Source organism: Panthera uncia, assembly GCF_023721935.1.
Source record: "Panthera uncia isolate 11264 chromosome C1 unlocalized genomic scaffold, Puncia_PCG_1.0 HiC_scaffold_3, whole genome shotgun sequence".
NCBI lineage: Eukaryota > Metazoa > Chordata > Mammalia > Carnivora > Felidae > Panthera > Panthera uncia.
In genome coordinates, this window is record NW_026057584.1 from 29,711,011 (window position 1) to 29,728,736 (window position 17,726).

Genomic DNA, 17,726 nt, shown 5'->3' on the forward strand with positions numbered 1-17,726 from the left:
GCCTCTCTGTTTGTTTGTTTTCAACGTTTATTTATTTTTGAGAGAGACAGCGTGAGCAGGGGAGGGGCAGAGAGAGAAGGGGACAGAGGATCTGACGCAGGCTCCGCCCTGACAGCAGCGAGCCCAATGTGGGGCTCAAACTCACAAACCTAAGTCGAAGTCCAACGCTCATCCGACTGAGCCACCCAGGTGCCCCAGAGATGGTTGCTTTGAAATACAGTAGCCCCCCCTTACCTGCAGGGGATATATTCCAAGACCTCTCATGGATGCTTAAAGCCATGGATAGTACTGAATTCTGTATATACCATGTTTTTTCCTACATATACACACCTACCATAAAGTTTAATTTATAAATTAGGCACAGTATGAAATTAACAACAGTAACTAATAACAAAATAAAACGATTATAACAATACACTGTGATAAAAGTTATGTGAACGTGGTCTCTTTTAAAATATCTTATTGCGGGGCGCCTGGGTGGCTCAGTCGGTTAAGCATCTGACTTGGGGTCTGGTCATGATCTCACAGTTGGTGGATTTGAGCCCCGCGTTGATATCGGTGCTGACAGCTCCGAGCCTGGAGCCTGCTTTGGATTCTGTGTCTCCCTCGCTCTCTGCCCCTCCCCCACGCTCACTATCTCTCTCTCTCTCTCTCTCTCTCTCTCTCTCTCTGTCAAAAATAAAACATTAAACATTTTTTAATAAAGTAAAAATAAAATATTGTAACGTACTCACTCTCCCTGTTGATGTCAGATGATAAAACACCTACGTGATGAGACGCCGAATGGTGAATGACGTAAGCCTGGTGAAGTAGAGTTAGGCTACTATTGACCTTCTGCTGATTCGCCAGAAGGCGGCTCATCTCTCCCAGACCAAGGTGGGGGGGGGGGGGGGTGGAATACTGAAACTGCGGAAAGCAAAACCGCGGATGAGAGTCAACTGCTGTAATCACTTAGTATATTCTTGCCACCTTTCTTTAAAAAATTTCTCCCTCCAGGGGCTCCTGGGTGGCTCAGTTGGTTGAGCATCTGACTGTTGATTTTGACTCTGGTCATGGTCCCAGGGTCATGAGATGGAGCCCTGTGTGGGGCCTGGTTGGGATTCTCTCTCTCTCTCTCTCTCTCTCTCTCTCTCTCTCTCCCTCTGCCCCTCTGCACCCGGTTCTGCTCACGTGTTCTCCCTCTCTAAAATAAAAATATATATATATTTACTAATAAATTTTTAATAAAAAATAAAAAAATTTCTCCCTCAGGGCAAAGGAAGAGAGGAAGGGATATGGCTAAAATTGATGATCAAAGGAAACAAAAAGTATTAAAATTTAAGTTTCAATTCCTTTTTTTAAAAAAAGAGAAAGTGACTTGAAGGAAATCTAGCACTTTGTTAGTAATCTAGATGGAAGCAACATGGATGTTTATTAACTATTCTTGCTTTCTCCCTTATTTTATAAATCTCTCAATATAAACAACAATATAGATGATATACAGATATGCAAAAATTGCCCAGAAGGGACAGGACAGGTGAGCCAGTTGCCAAGTTGCAGGAATGCAGAAATGAAAGGCACATTCCTGCCCTCACAGCGTTATATTTGAGTGTTAGACTAAGAAAAGATCTGTTCACAATTATGTGACAGAGGCGAGCCAGGAAAGACCCCCTGGAGAAGGTAACACCAAAGCTATCATGAAGAATCAGGGTAGAGACCCATGTTGATGGGTCTCCATCCATCAACTAGTGAGTGGATAAATTAAATGTGACGTATCCATTCAATGGGATGTTACTTGGCAATAAAAAGAAATGAAGTACCAATTCCTGCTACAACACAGATGAACCTTGACAACATTATGCTAAATGAAAGAAGCCAGTCACAATAGGCCACACATTATATGAGTCTATTTGTATAAAATGGCCAGAATAAGACGCCTGGGTGGCTCAGTTGGTTAAGCATCTGACTTAGGCTCAGGTCATGATCTCACGGTTTGTGACTTCAAGTCCTGCATCGGGTGGTCCCACTTCAGGTTGGGACCGCTTCTCTCTCTCTCCCCCTCTCTCTCCCTCTGCCCCTCATGGGATTCTCTCTCTCTCCCTCTCTCCCTCCCCCTCACTCACTTACACCCTCTCTTTGTCTCTGAAAGAAAGAGAGAGAAAGAAAGAAAGAAAGAAAGAAAGAAAGAAAGAAAGAGAAAGGAAGGAAGGAAGGAAGGAAGGAAGGAAGGAAGGAAGGAAGGAAGAAAAGAAAAGAAAAAGCCCAGAATAGGCAAATCCAGAGTCAGAAAGTAGATTAGTGACTGCCAGGGACTGGGATCAAGGGAGGCTGAGGGAGTGGAGGGCAACTGTTAGCTGGCATGGGGCTTCTTTTTAGTGTCAAATGCAAATTAATGACTGCTAGTGTGCATGGATTTCATTGATGAAAATGTTCTAAAATAGATTGTGATGTAACACCCGGGTAGCTCAGTCGGTTAAGTGCCTGACTTCGGCTCAGGTTGTGATCTCCCAATTCGTGAGTTCGAGCCCCCATATCGGGCTCTCTGGTGTCAGCGCAGAGCCCGCTTCAGATCCTCTGTACCCCCTCCCTTTCCGCTCCTCCCCCACACATGCGCACACACTCTCTCAAAACTAACCAAATAAAAAATTGTGGTGATAGCTACACAACTCTGTGAATATACTAAAAACCATTGAATTGCACTCTAAATGGGTAATTTCTATGGTATAAGAATTCTATTTCAGTAAAACTGGTATATAAAACATAATAAAAATAAAATTTAAAAATGTTTTAAGCGTTAAGTCATTTAATCAGGTGATTCAAACACATTAAAAACGGCCCAACGGCGTCTAGGTGGCTCAGTCAGTTAAGCGTCCAACTTCGGCTCAGGTCAAGATCTCACGGCTGGTGGGTTCAAGCCCCGCATCAGGCTCTGTGCTGACAGCTCAGAGCCTGGAGCCTGCTTCGGATTCTATGTCTCCTTCTCTCTCTCTGCCCCTCCCCCACTCATGCTCATCTCTGTGTCTCAAAAATGAATAAACGTTAAAACAAATTTTTTAACTAGCCCAGCTTTCATCAACTTTTAAAGGGGACACCCCCCACACCTGTTGGGATGAGCACTGGGTGTTGTATGGAAACCAATTTGACAATAAATTTCATATATTTAAAAAACAATAAAAAATAAATTACCAATATTGAAGAAAAAAAATAAAAATAAAGGGGCCACCCCATTATGGGGAATACTAAAATTTAGCTTTGTTTTCATTCTGCCACTTTTATTCTGCCTCACCTTCTGCCTCTTCACATGATCATCCAGCACAGTAGAAGAAATGTCCTAGCTCCAAATGCTACCTGGCCGTTGCCACTGATTATGCTGGGCAATATGGGGTTACTATTTGTTCTCAAAAGATTGTCACGCTTTGTCATGCAACTTTTTATATTCCGCTCGAGATGCTTTCTCTGTAGGAAGAAAAAGAACCTTGTAGCTGTGCTGGGTTATAAATGTCAAGTAGTACACCCAGTATGAAAACGCAAAGATGATCACTTCTAAGGGTCAAGAGGTTTCTCTGACTCTATAGAGCCATCAGTGCTACTTCAAATACTCACCTAAACATATCCTAGAGGTAAGAAGGTCACTGTGTCAGACTGTAGTAAGAACCAGTTACTAGGCGACCACCATTTGGTACAGTGAAATAATCATGGTAGACAATAAGCATATTTTCAAGTGGGCATTCACCTAGTAAACTAGTTTCAGCTCAATGGACAACATAATATCATTTATTACCTGTGACCCTAATTACAACTCTCCAAAAAAATTAATAAACCCTCTATTTATCCAGTTCAAAAGAGCTGATGATAACTCAAGTATCTAATGTATATATGTATACTCATCCTTAAGAAGTCTTTTCTGTGCCCTGATAAGACAACTATCTAAGAGAGTCTATATAGAAACAATTCATCTTGATGGATCAAACCAACACAGGAGAGACTATTCGTAATAATGCAAACACAGGAAAGCAATCCTTCCAGAGAACGATGAGAAACGCTTTGCAAATGGTCTCTGTGCAGAAAGTTGAGGAAGTTTTCCATGCCAAATAGCAATGTCCTGTGTTATCTATACAGGTTTAACAATCTTTTGAAAGTTTAAGGATTACATCGCAGGTTCACTAACTTACCACTACTGAAATTCTTTCACTCGTATCAGCTAATAAACGTGAACAAGTAGAGGCTTGTGTAGTTGATGCTTAGATCCTTGGCACCCAATAGAGAGGACCGAGCACATAATAGGGGTTTAAGTAACATTTAAGTGTACACATAAGCTACTATCTTAAGCTATGATGAGTTAGATGATAAATACAACAAAAAAATTTTCAGTCACAACTGCTTCAAAGTTCAGTTGTGAAAAAATGTGTAACTATATGTTAATAACTCAACCTACCCACCATGAGAGCCCCCGTTTCAGATTATTAAAAAGTTATTCCTCTAAGATAAAGACAAAGACTGGATATTTTCAATCACCACTTTTATTCAAACTGACATCACATGGCTGCGGTTATGATACATTGAGAAGTCCACAGAATTTCTGCCCCCCCCCCCACAAAAGCATTAACTATAAAGAAACACCAGACAAACTCAAACCGAGGGACATTCCACAAAGAAACTGGTTTGCACACTTCAAAATGTCAAGTTATTAAATACAAAGAAAGGCTGAGGAACTGCTCCATACAGAAGGAAACTCAACAGTCATGACAGTCTGTGATCCTGGATCAAATCCTGGACCTCTAGAGGACATTTTGGAACAATCGGGAAATTCCAAGTGAGGTCTATGAAGAAGAGGGGTATACCCATGTTGATTTCGATGGTATGTACTGGATCACATAGGAGAGGAATTTTAAAGAAGAATGACCAGTACCATCACCAACATTTCCTGGCTCTACAGCACGTGTAGGATAACGGGCACCTTGGATGGGATTCTCAGTTCGGTTACATTCAAGCAATCCACTGCGAAAAGACTGAGAACACAGGATAATGTGTTGACACTGAAAGTGAGAAGTCACAAAGCACAGTGGGAAGAATGCAAAGATAGGCAGTAAAGGGAGTTAGAGTCAAAGACAGAGGAAGTATAAAGCATTCAAGTATGGGATAAGGGCACTTAAAAAGGCAGATATCCAGTTGGTCTTGGAATTGGGGTGGTAATCGAGGGTAACAGGTATGAGAGTTATAAAGGAACAGCTAGCCTCAAGCCTAACAGCTTTTATCATATTTATCAGGAGACCAGCATTCTGTTACCAGCTTCATTAAAAACTAATTATAAATACTACTCAGCAATAAAAAAGAACAAAATACTGATACATGCTACAACATGAATGACCCTCAAACACACTATAGTAAATGAAGGAAGCCAGATACAAAGACCACATATTGTATGATGCCATTTATATGAAATGTCCAGAAAAGGCTAAACTATACAGACAGTAGATTAGTGGTGTCCTGGCACTGGGGATTGACTGTAATCCCCATGTGATTACATTAAATAACAACTCATTTGTAATCCCAAAATTGAGGCATAGAGCTATTTAGTGACAATCACAGTACCTAACTCATAAGGGCTCTTTGAAGATCAAATGAGATAATACAGTTTAAAAGCTTAGAACAGTGCCCGGCACTTGTAAGGGCTCAAGATGTACACGCGCACACACACACGTCCAGCTTAAAAACTTAGAAAATAAAATGCATGTAAAGAAAAACAACATGCATATAATAAATTATCAACGTAAATAAAGTAGAAGTTCATACTTTAAAGATTCAGCAACAAATGATAATTCACCCTAGACCTATTTCTTAATCAAAGTAAATAGTTCAAAATATTTGGGGAAAACTTTTTAAATATACATATAAAGTCTAAGAACAAAGGAAACTTACTATATTATTTCCCTAATATTTGGGGTCTAAATAAAGTTTCAGAAAATGTTGAGACTCTTCCTCAGCCACTCATTTTCTCAAGTTGACATTTTGATGTGTTAATTCCCTAATTACGTGATCTTTCAGTATGTTCCACATTTTATTTCTCCACATAAAAGTCCTTCATTGAATATGGACATCCATCACAGATTTTTACTTTAGTAATTTTTTATCACAAAAAGTAGGCTGTTGTTGTATCTTAACAATATGATCTGGGACCAAAAGACCCAGCAGTCAATACTATTGAGGCCAAAGGCCCCCACCTCAGTGACATACGTACACTCGTCCATGTTTTTCTTGTCCTTTATAATATACGCTGTGATACTGGAGACGCTACGGTTCTCTCTTCCCAGTAGGTGTCAAATAATGATCTAGACACTGCCTCCTGAACTCAATCCTGTTCATTGACTCTTTCAATACAGGTATACAAAGTGAACAGTTGCTAACCCACTATGCCACCAGTCAAATAAATAGTTGTTTCATTTTAATCCTTTGAAATGACTACTCCATGAACATACCTGTATATCTTTGGTTAAACTATTTCCTCACCAGCATCAACATTTATATTCTCTTATTTATCATCTCTAAGACCATTTATAAAATGAACTTGTTTTTGTTACTCTCTGATTCCTTAAGTATTCCCAGAAAAACTTCCTAACATGAGGAGAAAGTAGAGACAAATTTCAATATTTGATAAATTTTATCTTGATAACTTTGAAAACAAATTTACTCTTTAAACTGCATTATAAAAAATACATTAGTCTTCACATTAGCTTTACATGGAAATATATACTTGCTTGAATATTTAAATATAGTTTCTCTTTACCAAAAAGTGTCACTCAGAGCCCTAATTACACAAATAATTTAAATGCACAAATGCAAAACACACTTCACACAATATTGTCCACATACTGTATAACTTGGGACAATTGTAATAAAAATCTATGCAAGATACTGAACAAGGACAAGAATAATAAAATATTCACTGTGGTTATAATTTAATTTTTTACTATTAAAAGAATTTAATGCATTCTTGAATACACAAAAAACATCCAACTGTTTCATCTAATCTGCAAATTAAGCAAAAATATTTTGACAAAGGGGCACATCTTACATCCTACCAAATTCTGAAAGTAATTCATTTCTAATTTAATTTAAATTATAATTTTTACAGTTTCAACTTTTCAAACTTGTCTAAAATAATGATTACAGGAACTTAGAAATATTTCCAAAATGTTAAAAAAAATAATCAGGACTGTATTATACTTTGATATTTTTAGTAGTATAAATTTTAAATATAAACCTTTTTTCTCTCAAAAAAACGGTATTTAGAAGAGTTTCCAATGTGAAAAAAGTAGTAAAATTTTTTAACTGCTTTTAATCATTTGAATTGTGAGAACTGTCCGCTCTGCATGATGTAATCACAATAGATATGACACCTCACAGTTATGGAGTACATCATTTCCATGTGATCTCTTGCTTTTTAACTTAAGCAAAAAGCATCCAGAATGCCTACTAGTAGTACTTAAGGAAACTACCGCGTCTAAGCTATAGGAGAAAAAGACACCAATACCCACAAATAGAATATTTTTACGTATTAGCTGCTTGTTTACTTCCTAATCAGTAGGACAGTTTGCTTTCCAAACGAAAATTGGAAGATTATTTTAAACTAGTGGCCCATAATGTTGTCTTAAGAAAGGGAATTAAAATAGGTTTGTATAGGAAGCAGGGTTGAAGTTGCTTTGCAACTAAAAATATAAACATTTGTCCATTTTTTTTTTCAACAGAATAACTGTTTTAAATTTAGAAGTAAAGAAATTACAACAGAACACCATCATAACATACCCACAGGTTAAAAATGGCCCCTGAAATAAAACTACATTTAGACACCAACTGTTACACTATATTTCATTAATTCTAAAGTAACACATTTTTATCTCTGAAATCATGGTACACTGATCTAGTTTCAATTAAATATGGTTTGTACAATATAGTTGAAATTCGTGTTTCCTTTAACATTAATGATAGAATAGGATCCAGGATCCTTGTCTTAATAGGATAATTGGATGCATCTGTACCAACTGGACCAGTGTCTCTGAATAAAGGATCGAAACATATTCTGAGTATCTCAGACCCAAACTGCTTAACACCTTTTGTTTGAACTATTAAAATCAGATAGCAAGTTTAAGGAAAGTCAAACTAATGTACAAATAGGTAGTTTTTCCCTTGAAAAATTGGCCTCCGTGTAGGTCATCAGTTTCACTAGATCTTTTGAAATAGTAAGATTACAAATAGTTTGTTAATGACACTTAATGGTCTGCCCAAATTACCAAACCAATAATTTCAGTTCAAGCTGTTACAAAAAAAGATATGGTAGTGGCTGAAATATTTTGAAGAGGTAAGGCCATAAGATAACCCAGATTTTCATAATAAACCACCAACACTTCAGGTGGAGGGGAATAAAGGTGGTTGAAACCATTGATTACACTGGCAAGATCATTTTCCCATTAAGATCTAATAATGCTAAAGAAAAGCCTACAGACATTGTATATGTGCGTGTGTCCAAATAAGGAAAGTTAGAGACTTGCAGATCCAATTTAAATGAAGCAGGAGGAGTTTCTGTTTATGTATATAAAATCACTAGGCAGTTTTTAAAAACTCGATTAAAGATCATGGAATCTCATTTTCTTGAATGCTTTAAAAGATAAATTATATTTTGTTTCTGATTATTTAAATCAGCTCCATTCAAAAGTTGAGATAATTATAGTTTCTCCTTAATTATCCAGTTAGAATACGGTATTGACAATGCCACTCTGAAACACACAGAATGTAAGTACATGTTCATTTGTTCCAATTTTTAAAAAGTAAAAATAAGATAGCATTTAATGTTTGCCACATTCATTTTTGCAATATGATAACCTGCTGACATGAGATACAACCATAAAAAATAAATAAGAGGGACAGGATTTGAAGGAGAAAAAATGTATCCTCTGCTAAATTATGGATATAAATTAAAATGAAGCTCTTCTACAGCAAATGGACAAAGGATGTGTCTGAATCTTTTTTTTTTTTTAAAAAAAAGGACCTTAAACACGAATTTTAAATGAATTACAAAAGTTCTGAAAAATAATGTCTGTAGCAAAATAGTTGAAGGTTAATTTTTCCACCAAAGCTGGGAAAGCTATGTGCACAAAATGTATTTCAAGTGAAGTACCGAATCCTCAGCTAGCCTGAACGGAAACGCTTCTAGGTGGCCTCATTAGCTGGCGATTTGTCTGACAGCCGAGTCCTCATCCTATCAGAGTACGGTACCTGAGAATATAAGCTTCTCAAAGCATATATTTTAACAGGTCTAAAAGGCTTTCTTCTTCTCTTCCTAGGGCGTTTTTTAGTACCATTCCGCTTTCTTCCTGCAGCGGGCCAAGAGTTCTGCACAGGCGGCTTGAGAGAACAGCTAGGGACTGCTCCCAACTGCCCCTCGGCAGCCGCCACAGACGGAACCGGCGGCCCCGAAGGAACCGAGGGAACCGGCGGCCCCGAGGGAACCGGGGGAACCAACGGCCCCGGCGGCCCCGAGGGAACCGGTGGCCCCGGTGGCCCCGGCGGCCCCGAGGGAGCCGGTGAGCCCAAAGGCATTTTCGCTGGTTTCTTCGCCTTCTTTGACTTAGTGACGTCGCATTTTTTCTTAAGATGCAGTCGAATAAAGGCGCTCCTGGACTGATATTTGCGACGCAAAAAAGCAGAGTATTTTGAAATATACTTCCTAATTATATCACTTAGTTTGGTCCGAATCCAAATGGACGGTTTTTCGGAAGCGATTCTGGGTTTTTGGTGGAGAATAATTGGTTTATAAGCCTTCTGGGGGAAACCTGGCTTGCTAGTTTTCATCTTCCTTCTCTGAATCTTCTTTTTACCTTCCAGTATCTTCCGTGTGGCTGACTTGGGGGAGGTTCTGGCAGCATCGCCGCCTACAGGAGTTGACTGGAAATTACTTCCCGATGGAACTTGACTAGCACTCGAAGTCCCCGGTCTTGGCACACGTTCGGGAGAAATACGGGCCCCCGGATAGGCCATTAGCTCATCTCTTAGCGTCAAAATGCCTGTTGGATCAAAGCCTTCTGCAGGACCATCTTCATCTGAACTAGAGCTTAGGTCGCTCAAGTGAATTTGAAGCCAGTTATTTCTGTCAGATTCTGGAGGATTCGTTACAATTTTCTTATTCAATGGGTCATAGTAATCAAAGGACCTCCGCTTGTATTTGTACTGTATGCTAACATCTCGACTACTTCTGCCACCAAGGTACTTTTTAGCAAAGTTGAAGGATTCACCATTCTGAAACTTCATATTTGAAGAAATAACATAGACTAAGGCATTGGGTTGCAAAGGCTTCAAAACTTTAGTACATGTTTCAGGAAATTCAAGTGTTCCAATTTGCACTCTGTTTCTCATTTGTCTGTCTTTCTGTAAAAGTAAACGCTTCCTTGTTGGCGAGTCTTCCTCTGGTCCACTTGCTTTCGTCGCTGACTCTTTTGTGAGATTGGTTTGAGTTCCATGGCTGACTTTTACAGCCTGGCATCGAGAAGCCACTCGCCAGGATTGTTCATAAGGCCTCTTTGCTGTAGGATGATGGCTAGGTTTATCTAAGGCCACTGAAAAGTCATCAGTATCTGAAATGCCACCTGCATTATCATCACCATCTGAAAAAACTTGAATTGCTGCAGTGTCCTGACTAACGTCAGCCCAGGTAATCTTTTTTCCTTTATTCAAATTTTTTTTTTTTACTTTCCTGGTCTCACAGTCGTCATCAAAGTAGCAGTGGAAACGACCTTCCTTGAATTCCTTCACCAGAGCGTTAATTTTCATGTCATCTTCTCTCATTATCTGAGACCACGTCTTGCCTACAAATGAAGGAGGGACATGAGGCAAGGCTTCGAGAACTGGTTCATCGGGATTGTCTTCTATGACCTCCTTTGCTTTTTCCCGGTTCCTTACAGAAGCAACCCTGAGAACAGGGCCTGAACGGGAATCGCCTTTTTTTCCTTTTAGGTCCGCAGACCTCTTCTTAAATCCTTCCTTTTTACTAACAGCTTGTTGAGGCTGGCCACTATCAGACTGAAGAGAGCGATCACACTGAAAACTCATCCCAGAACCGCATGGTTCGCAGCTCCTACTTTCTCGATCTGCATGTTTTAACTTCGGGTTTCCTTTACCAGCCCTTTGACGGCCTCCTGACCCAGGAGAGGCTTTGCGAGTCCCCGCAGACCCCCTCGATTCACAGTGCTTATCTTTTCGGCCAGTATTTTCGTCTTTCCTGTGACAAAAGTTGCTTCCTTTATCAGCTTTCTGAAGTTTGCTAGTCACAGGCTCAGAATTGTCTTCCCATTTAAAGTGTGTCTTAGGACTATGAGGCCTACAACTCTTAGCTTCTGAGTCAACAAATGTCACCATTTCTTTATCAGAGCCTTGCAATGGGTAAGTCACAGACCTATCTGGGGGATCGATTTGAAATTTTATTTCAGAACCATAAGACTCGCAGCTGGCCTCTTGGAGAATAATATAGTCTTTCTTCTGGTTTACTACTTTGAAAGTCTCTTTGGGTTCATTTGTCATTGATGGAGGAGACGCTTCACAAACATATCCTACTTCGGAATCACAAGAGTCACAGCACTCACCTAGGTCAAAATCTTCCGTGTTTATACAATCGATTTCTTTGACAGTCATGTGAGGGGAGTCAATCACTGGCTGAAAAGGGATATCAGACTCAGCAATCACTTCACAATCACTATCACTGGTCACCAGGTCCACAAAGAGCATCTTCCGAAGATTTGCTTCTTTAACTGACACCTGAAGTTCGTTAACCACTATTTCAAGAGGAACATCAGAATCACACATCATTTCAGAATCACTAGGTTCACTGCTCTTTACTTCCATGCCAAGATGCCGTTCCTTCGGAAGATCTATTTCTTTGCACACCACTTGAGACTGGTCAACTTCTAACTGAAAATGAACACCAGAATCACATTTTATTTCAGAAACACTAGGTCCACAGCTCTTACTTTCTAGGTCAGTATGACCCCTCTTTTGCGAGTTTATTTCTTTGACAGTCAGAGGAGACTGATCAGCCACAAAGTGAACAGGAACATCAGAATCGTAACTTACTTCGAAGTCACCAAGTTTATAGCTCTTATCTTCCAGGTAAATACGGTCTTCCTTCCAAAGACTTACTTCTTTAACAGATTTTTGAAGCTGGTCAGCCACTGACTGCAGATGATCATCGGAAATAAAAGTTATTTCGGGACAAGAAACATTGCTCTTATCTTCCAAGTTGACATGTTCCCCTTCCAAAATGTGTGGCTGCTCAACTACTGACTGAAGAGGGATATCTGAAACATAAATTATTTCAGAATCGTTGGGTTCATAGCCCTTATCATCCAGACAGACATGCCCTTCCCTCAGAAGATTTATTTCTGCTGTAATAGCCTCTTGAATTTCATTGGCCACAGACTGGAGAGGTTCATTAGCATCAAAATTTATTTTAGAACCAATAGGTTCCACAATCTTCCCTTGCAAGTCAACGTGCTCCTTCCAAAGGTTGATCTCCTTAACGACTTCTTCAGTTTGGCCAGCCACTGACTGAAAAAGGATATCAGAATCATACACAATTTCAAAACCCTTGGATTCATCCCTCTTATCTTCCACATCACCTTCATCCCTCTTATCTTCCACATCACCTTCATCCCTCTTATCTTCCACATCACCTTCATCCCTCTTATCTTCCACATCAACTTCATCCTTCCAAAGGCTTATTTCTTTAACGGTTTTTCTAACCTGGTCAGCCACTGACTGAAGAGGATCCTCAGAATCAAAACTTATTTCAGAACCACCAGACCGACTGTGCTTCTCTTCTAGCTCAATATGGTCCTGATCCAAAATAGTTATTTGAGGTTGATCAACTATGGACTGAACCAAGAAATCAGAATCCAAACTCATTTCAGAACCACTACATTGGCTGTGCTTATCTTCCACATTCACATGACCTTCATTCTCAAGGTTTACTCGTTTAACAGCCACTTCAGGCTGATCAGCCACGGGCTGAAGAGAAACACCAGAACCATGGATTAATTTAGAACCACTAGTTTCAAACACTTTATTTTGCAGTCCAATATCCTCTTCCTTCCACAGGGTTGTTCTCCTAACCACTTCCTGAAATTGCCCAGTCAATGGCCGAAGAGGGTCACCATAATCAAACCTTACCTTACAATGACTAGATTCACTGTTTTTATCTTCCAGAAGAACGTTTCTTTCCTTCAAGAGGGTTGGCTGAGGTTGACCAATGACTGAATGAAGAGGGGCACCGATATTCACATTTATTGCAAAACCTCTCGATCCAGTACTTTCACCTTCCGGGTCAACACGGTCCTCCTTCAAAACAGCGATGTGAGGTGTTTCAGTCATTGACTGAGGAGGGACGTCAGCAAACATTATTCCAGAGCTACTGTATTTGTCACGCTTTTCTAGAACATGTTCTTCTTTCTGAACACTGATTTCTTCGACAGCTATCTGAGGTTCAGTCACTAAATAATGAGGTACATCAGAACCTGTTTCAGAACCACTAAATTTAGCACTTTTACTTTTGAATTTAACAAGCTTTTCTTTCTGAAGCCATATTTCTTTAACAGCTATTTCAGGCTTCTGAGTCACTGACTGATGAAGGTGGACACCAGAATCCAAACCTGTTTCATAAACACTTAATTCACTTTCCTTATCTTGTACGCTTATGTGTTCTTTCTGATGGCTTGTTTCTTTCACAGCTATGTTAGGATGATCAGTCACTAAATGAAAAGACATGTCAGGTTCAGCTATGTTAGGATGATCAGTCACTAAATGAAAAGACATGTCAGGTTTCAAACTGATTTCAGAAATACCAGGTCTGTTACCTTTATTTTCTAAGTGCATGTGCTCTTCTTTCTGAAGGTTGACTTCTTGAAGGGGATCTTTAGAATGTCCAGTAATTGAATGAAAAATATAATCCAAGCTTAATTCAGAAACACTAGGTTCATTTACCTTACTTTCCAGGTAGATCTGCTCTTCTTTTTGAAGATTTAGCTTTTCCAAAGCTATTTCAGGAGAGTTAATCACTGAATGAGGAGGGACATAAAAATCCAGACTTATTTCAGAACCACTGGGTTCCACATTCTTCCTTCCCAAGTGGATATAGTCTTCTTTCTGAACGATTACTTCTTTAACAGCTAGTCCAGGTTGATTCATTCCCGACTGAACAGGTATGCCAGAGTCAAAAGTTACTTCAGAAACACAAGGCTTAGGAGTCTTATTTTCCAGAGGACTAGGTTCCTCCACATAAATAGCTACTTGAGACTGGTCACCTCCTGAGCGGGAAGCAGTATCAGAATCAAAAGTTATTCCAGAACTATTTGAACCACAGTGATCTTCCAAATTAATGTGCCTTTTTCTTATTTCTTCAATGTCCATCTCAGACTGCTCAGTACCTGACCTAGCAGGGGGATCAGATTCAAAAGTCAGCTCAGAACTGGAGCATCCATAGCTCTTAACTTCCATATCAAAATTTAACTCTTTCAGGCTTATTTCACCCAGAGCCCCTTGACGCTGATCACTAACCGATTGATAAAGAGAAGCATTAGAATCAAAACTCTGATCAGAATTGCTAGACTTAACACTCTTATCCTCCAGGTCAACAGGTACTTCTCGAAGGTTTACTTTTTTAACTATTACTCCTGATTGGCCAGCCATTAATCGAGCATCTGTGTGGAAACTCATTTCAGAACCATGAGAATCATAGTTCATATCCACAGGTTCATTCTTCTCTTCCAGAAGACTTATTTCTTCAACAGCCCTCTGAGATTCATCCATCACTGTGTCAAGAGAGACCACATAATCAAGATGTTCTTTAGCACTACTGGATGTATGGCTCTTATCTTTCAGATAGACATGTCTATCCTTTAGGTTTCTTTCTTTGACAACCAGTTGGGGATGGTCAACTACTGACTGAAGAGAAACATCATTGTCAGTACTTGTTTCAGAACAACTAGATCCATAGTTCTTATCAACCAAGCCAATGTGAACCTTCTGAAGTTTTGCTTCTGTGACAGCCACTGGGAGTTGGTCACCCAGCGACTGAAGAGGCAAAGCAGAATCAGTACTTATTTCGGAGCTACTAGACCCATAGTTCTTATCAACCAAGTCAAGGTGTTCCTCCTTAGAAAGGTTTCCTTCTTTTGCAGGCTGTCGGGGGTAGTCATCGGCTGATTGAAGTAAGGCATCACAATCAAAATTAATCTCAGAATCACTAGATTCATAGCTTTCATCAACCAGGCTAATAGGCTTTGCCTTCTGAACACTTACACCTTTAACAATTACTTGAGTCCGGTTGGTAGCCAACTGAAGAGAGCCAGCACCATCAGAACTTATTTCAGAAACATAAGATTTATCGTTCTTACACTGCAGATCAGCATATACTTCCTCTGAAATATTTACTTCTGTGGCCGTCACTTTAGACTGGTCAGTCAGTGAATGAAAAGAACTGCAGTCAAAACTCATTTCAGAAGCTCTCGATTCATAGTTTTTATCTTCTTGGTCAACTTGCTCTTCCTTCCAAAGGTCTTGTGCAGCCTCTTCGGGCTGATTACACGCTGACTGAAGACAGCCACGAGCAAACTTTGTTTCAGAAATCACTGAGCTCTTCTGTTCCAAAAAGGCTGACTTATTAAAAACCAAATGCTTTTCCTCTTGGGTCTGATCCATACCCGAAAAGAATTTCTCACGGTGCTTTGCAGCAGCATCTTCAAAGAGTCCTTTATTAGAAGGCATACCAGTTTTATTCACATTGATTGCTTGGTTTACAGCCAATTTGGAAAGAGATTCAGATTTTAAAGAGCCTTCAGTACCCATAAATTCACGGACTTTAGCGCCAGTTGACAAAGTTTTACACTGAGACTTTACATCTTCCCGTATAATCAATTTATCTGAATTTGTACATAAAGATTTTCTGTCTGATTCTTTAGGTTTCTGATATGAAACTGAAGAAGTTTCTAGATTGGACGATAGCACAGAATTTCTAGAGCCCCTGTCTGGCTGTTCAAGGTATCTGTCAACTTTGTTTGGGTCACATTTTCTGACTGGACCCAAACTGGCTGCTGCTGGTGACCTAGTCGTTTTAGTTGTAACCGGTCTGTCATAGGAACTTCCAGGTAAACAACTAGCAGGAGCACTAGAAATCACCGAGGGACATATTAAGCTCTGTCTATTATTTGTAGCTTGACCAATACCAACTGGATTAAATTCTTTCACACCACTCCCAATTTTATGAACAAACTCCAAGGGCTGCTGCTGTCCCTTCTCCAGTTTTTGGATAACTGATGGTCTAACTGAAACCCCCTGTATGTATTCCTGAGATTTACTAGGTCTAGAATGTAACTCTTTACTAGGTTCAAAACCCTTGGTGGAGCTCTCTCCTTTGACACCAGCGGCATCATCAGTCATTTCTTCAGAAATACAATCATCAACAGGAACCACTTCAGAGGGTGACGCAGTAGGTGACACGGTAGGTGACGCAGTATTCGTAAGAAGTCTCTCATTTTGCATTGATCTAGAAACCAAGGAGAAAAATCCATAAATATATTCTAATAGAATGTTAAGGTAAAGGCATAATAAAGGTTATTTTCTTTGCATCCTGGGCCCAGTTGTTAAGGGGACAAAGAATCAAGGCAATCCCATGAGGCTGTACACTATGTGTGTTTTCAGGTAGGTAAATCAGTGCAGGAGATGGAGGGAGCTCCACCAATTGCTACTTAATAAACACAAATGGCAGGGCACCTGGGTGGCTCAGTTGGTTGAGTGTCCAACTCCTGGTTTCAGCTCAGGTCATGATCTCACAGTTCTTGAGTTCAAGCCCCAAGTCAGGTTCTGCACTGACAGCACAGAGCCTGCTCAGGACTCTCTTTCCCTCTCTCTCTTCCCCTTCCCCACCCGCAATCTCTCTCTCAAATAAACTTTAAAAAAAAACTTTTTTTTTAATTAAAAAAGAATAAAATCAACACAGATGGCTCCTAAACATGAAAAGCTGTTCTTAAAAAAAAAAGCCATATATCAGAGCGGTAAACAGTAAAATGTTTAACATCAGTCACTTCACCTTCCAGCCTCCGGTTTTCTCCTAGAGAAAGAATATAGTATTATTTTCCCCCAAGAAATTGTTTTGAGGAGTACATTAGTTTTGCTACGTAAAGAGCATTTTTTAAAAGACCCGGAAAATAGTAATCATTCACAAATGTTAGTTTGTGAATTCACAAATCTTAACACATTGTCGTTTCTTTTGAAGTGTTTATTTAAATTCCAGTTAGGTAACATAGAGTGTCATATATTAGTTTCAGGTGTACCATATAGTGATTCAAGAATTTTCATACATCACCCGGTGCTCATCACAAGTGCCCTCCTTAATCCCCATCACCTATTTCACTCATCCTCCCACTCACCTCCCCTCTGGTAACCATCCGTTCTCTATAGTTAAGAGTCTGTTTCTTGGCGTGTCTCTCCTCTCTTTTTCCCCTATGCTCGTTTGTTTTGTCTCTTAAATTCCACATATGGTAAAATCATGCAGTATCTGTCTTTCGCTGACTGAATTATTTCGCTTAGCATAATACTCTCTAGCTCTATCCACATGGTTACAAATGGCAAGATTCTGTTCTGTTTCGTGGCTGAGCAGTATTCCGTTGTATATATATACCACATCTTCTTTACCAATTTATCAGTCAATG

The 17,726-nt window shown here is 39.6% G+C and overlaps 1 protein-coding gene across 2 annotated transcripts in view; it reads right to left on the minus strand.

Annotated features, from left to right (window-relative positions):
• Positions 1-4,492: 4,492 nt before the first annotated feature.
• ZDBF2 (zinc finger DBF-type containing 2) overlaps positions 4,493-17,726 on the minus strand; it is a 32,584-nt gene continuing 19,350 nt past the window's right edge. For both annotated transcript variants that reach the window (XM_049615065.1, XM_049615066.1), the window contains one exon: positions 4,493-16,561. In XM_049615065.1, coding sequence (XP_049471022.1) covers positions 9,184-16,561 — 7,378 coding nt within the window. In that variant the 3' untranslated portion in view covers positions 4,493-9,183. The remainder of the gene's footprint in view (positions 16,562-17,726) is intronic.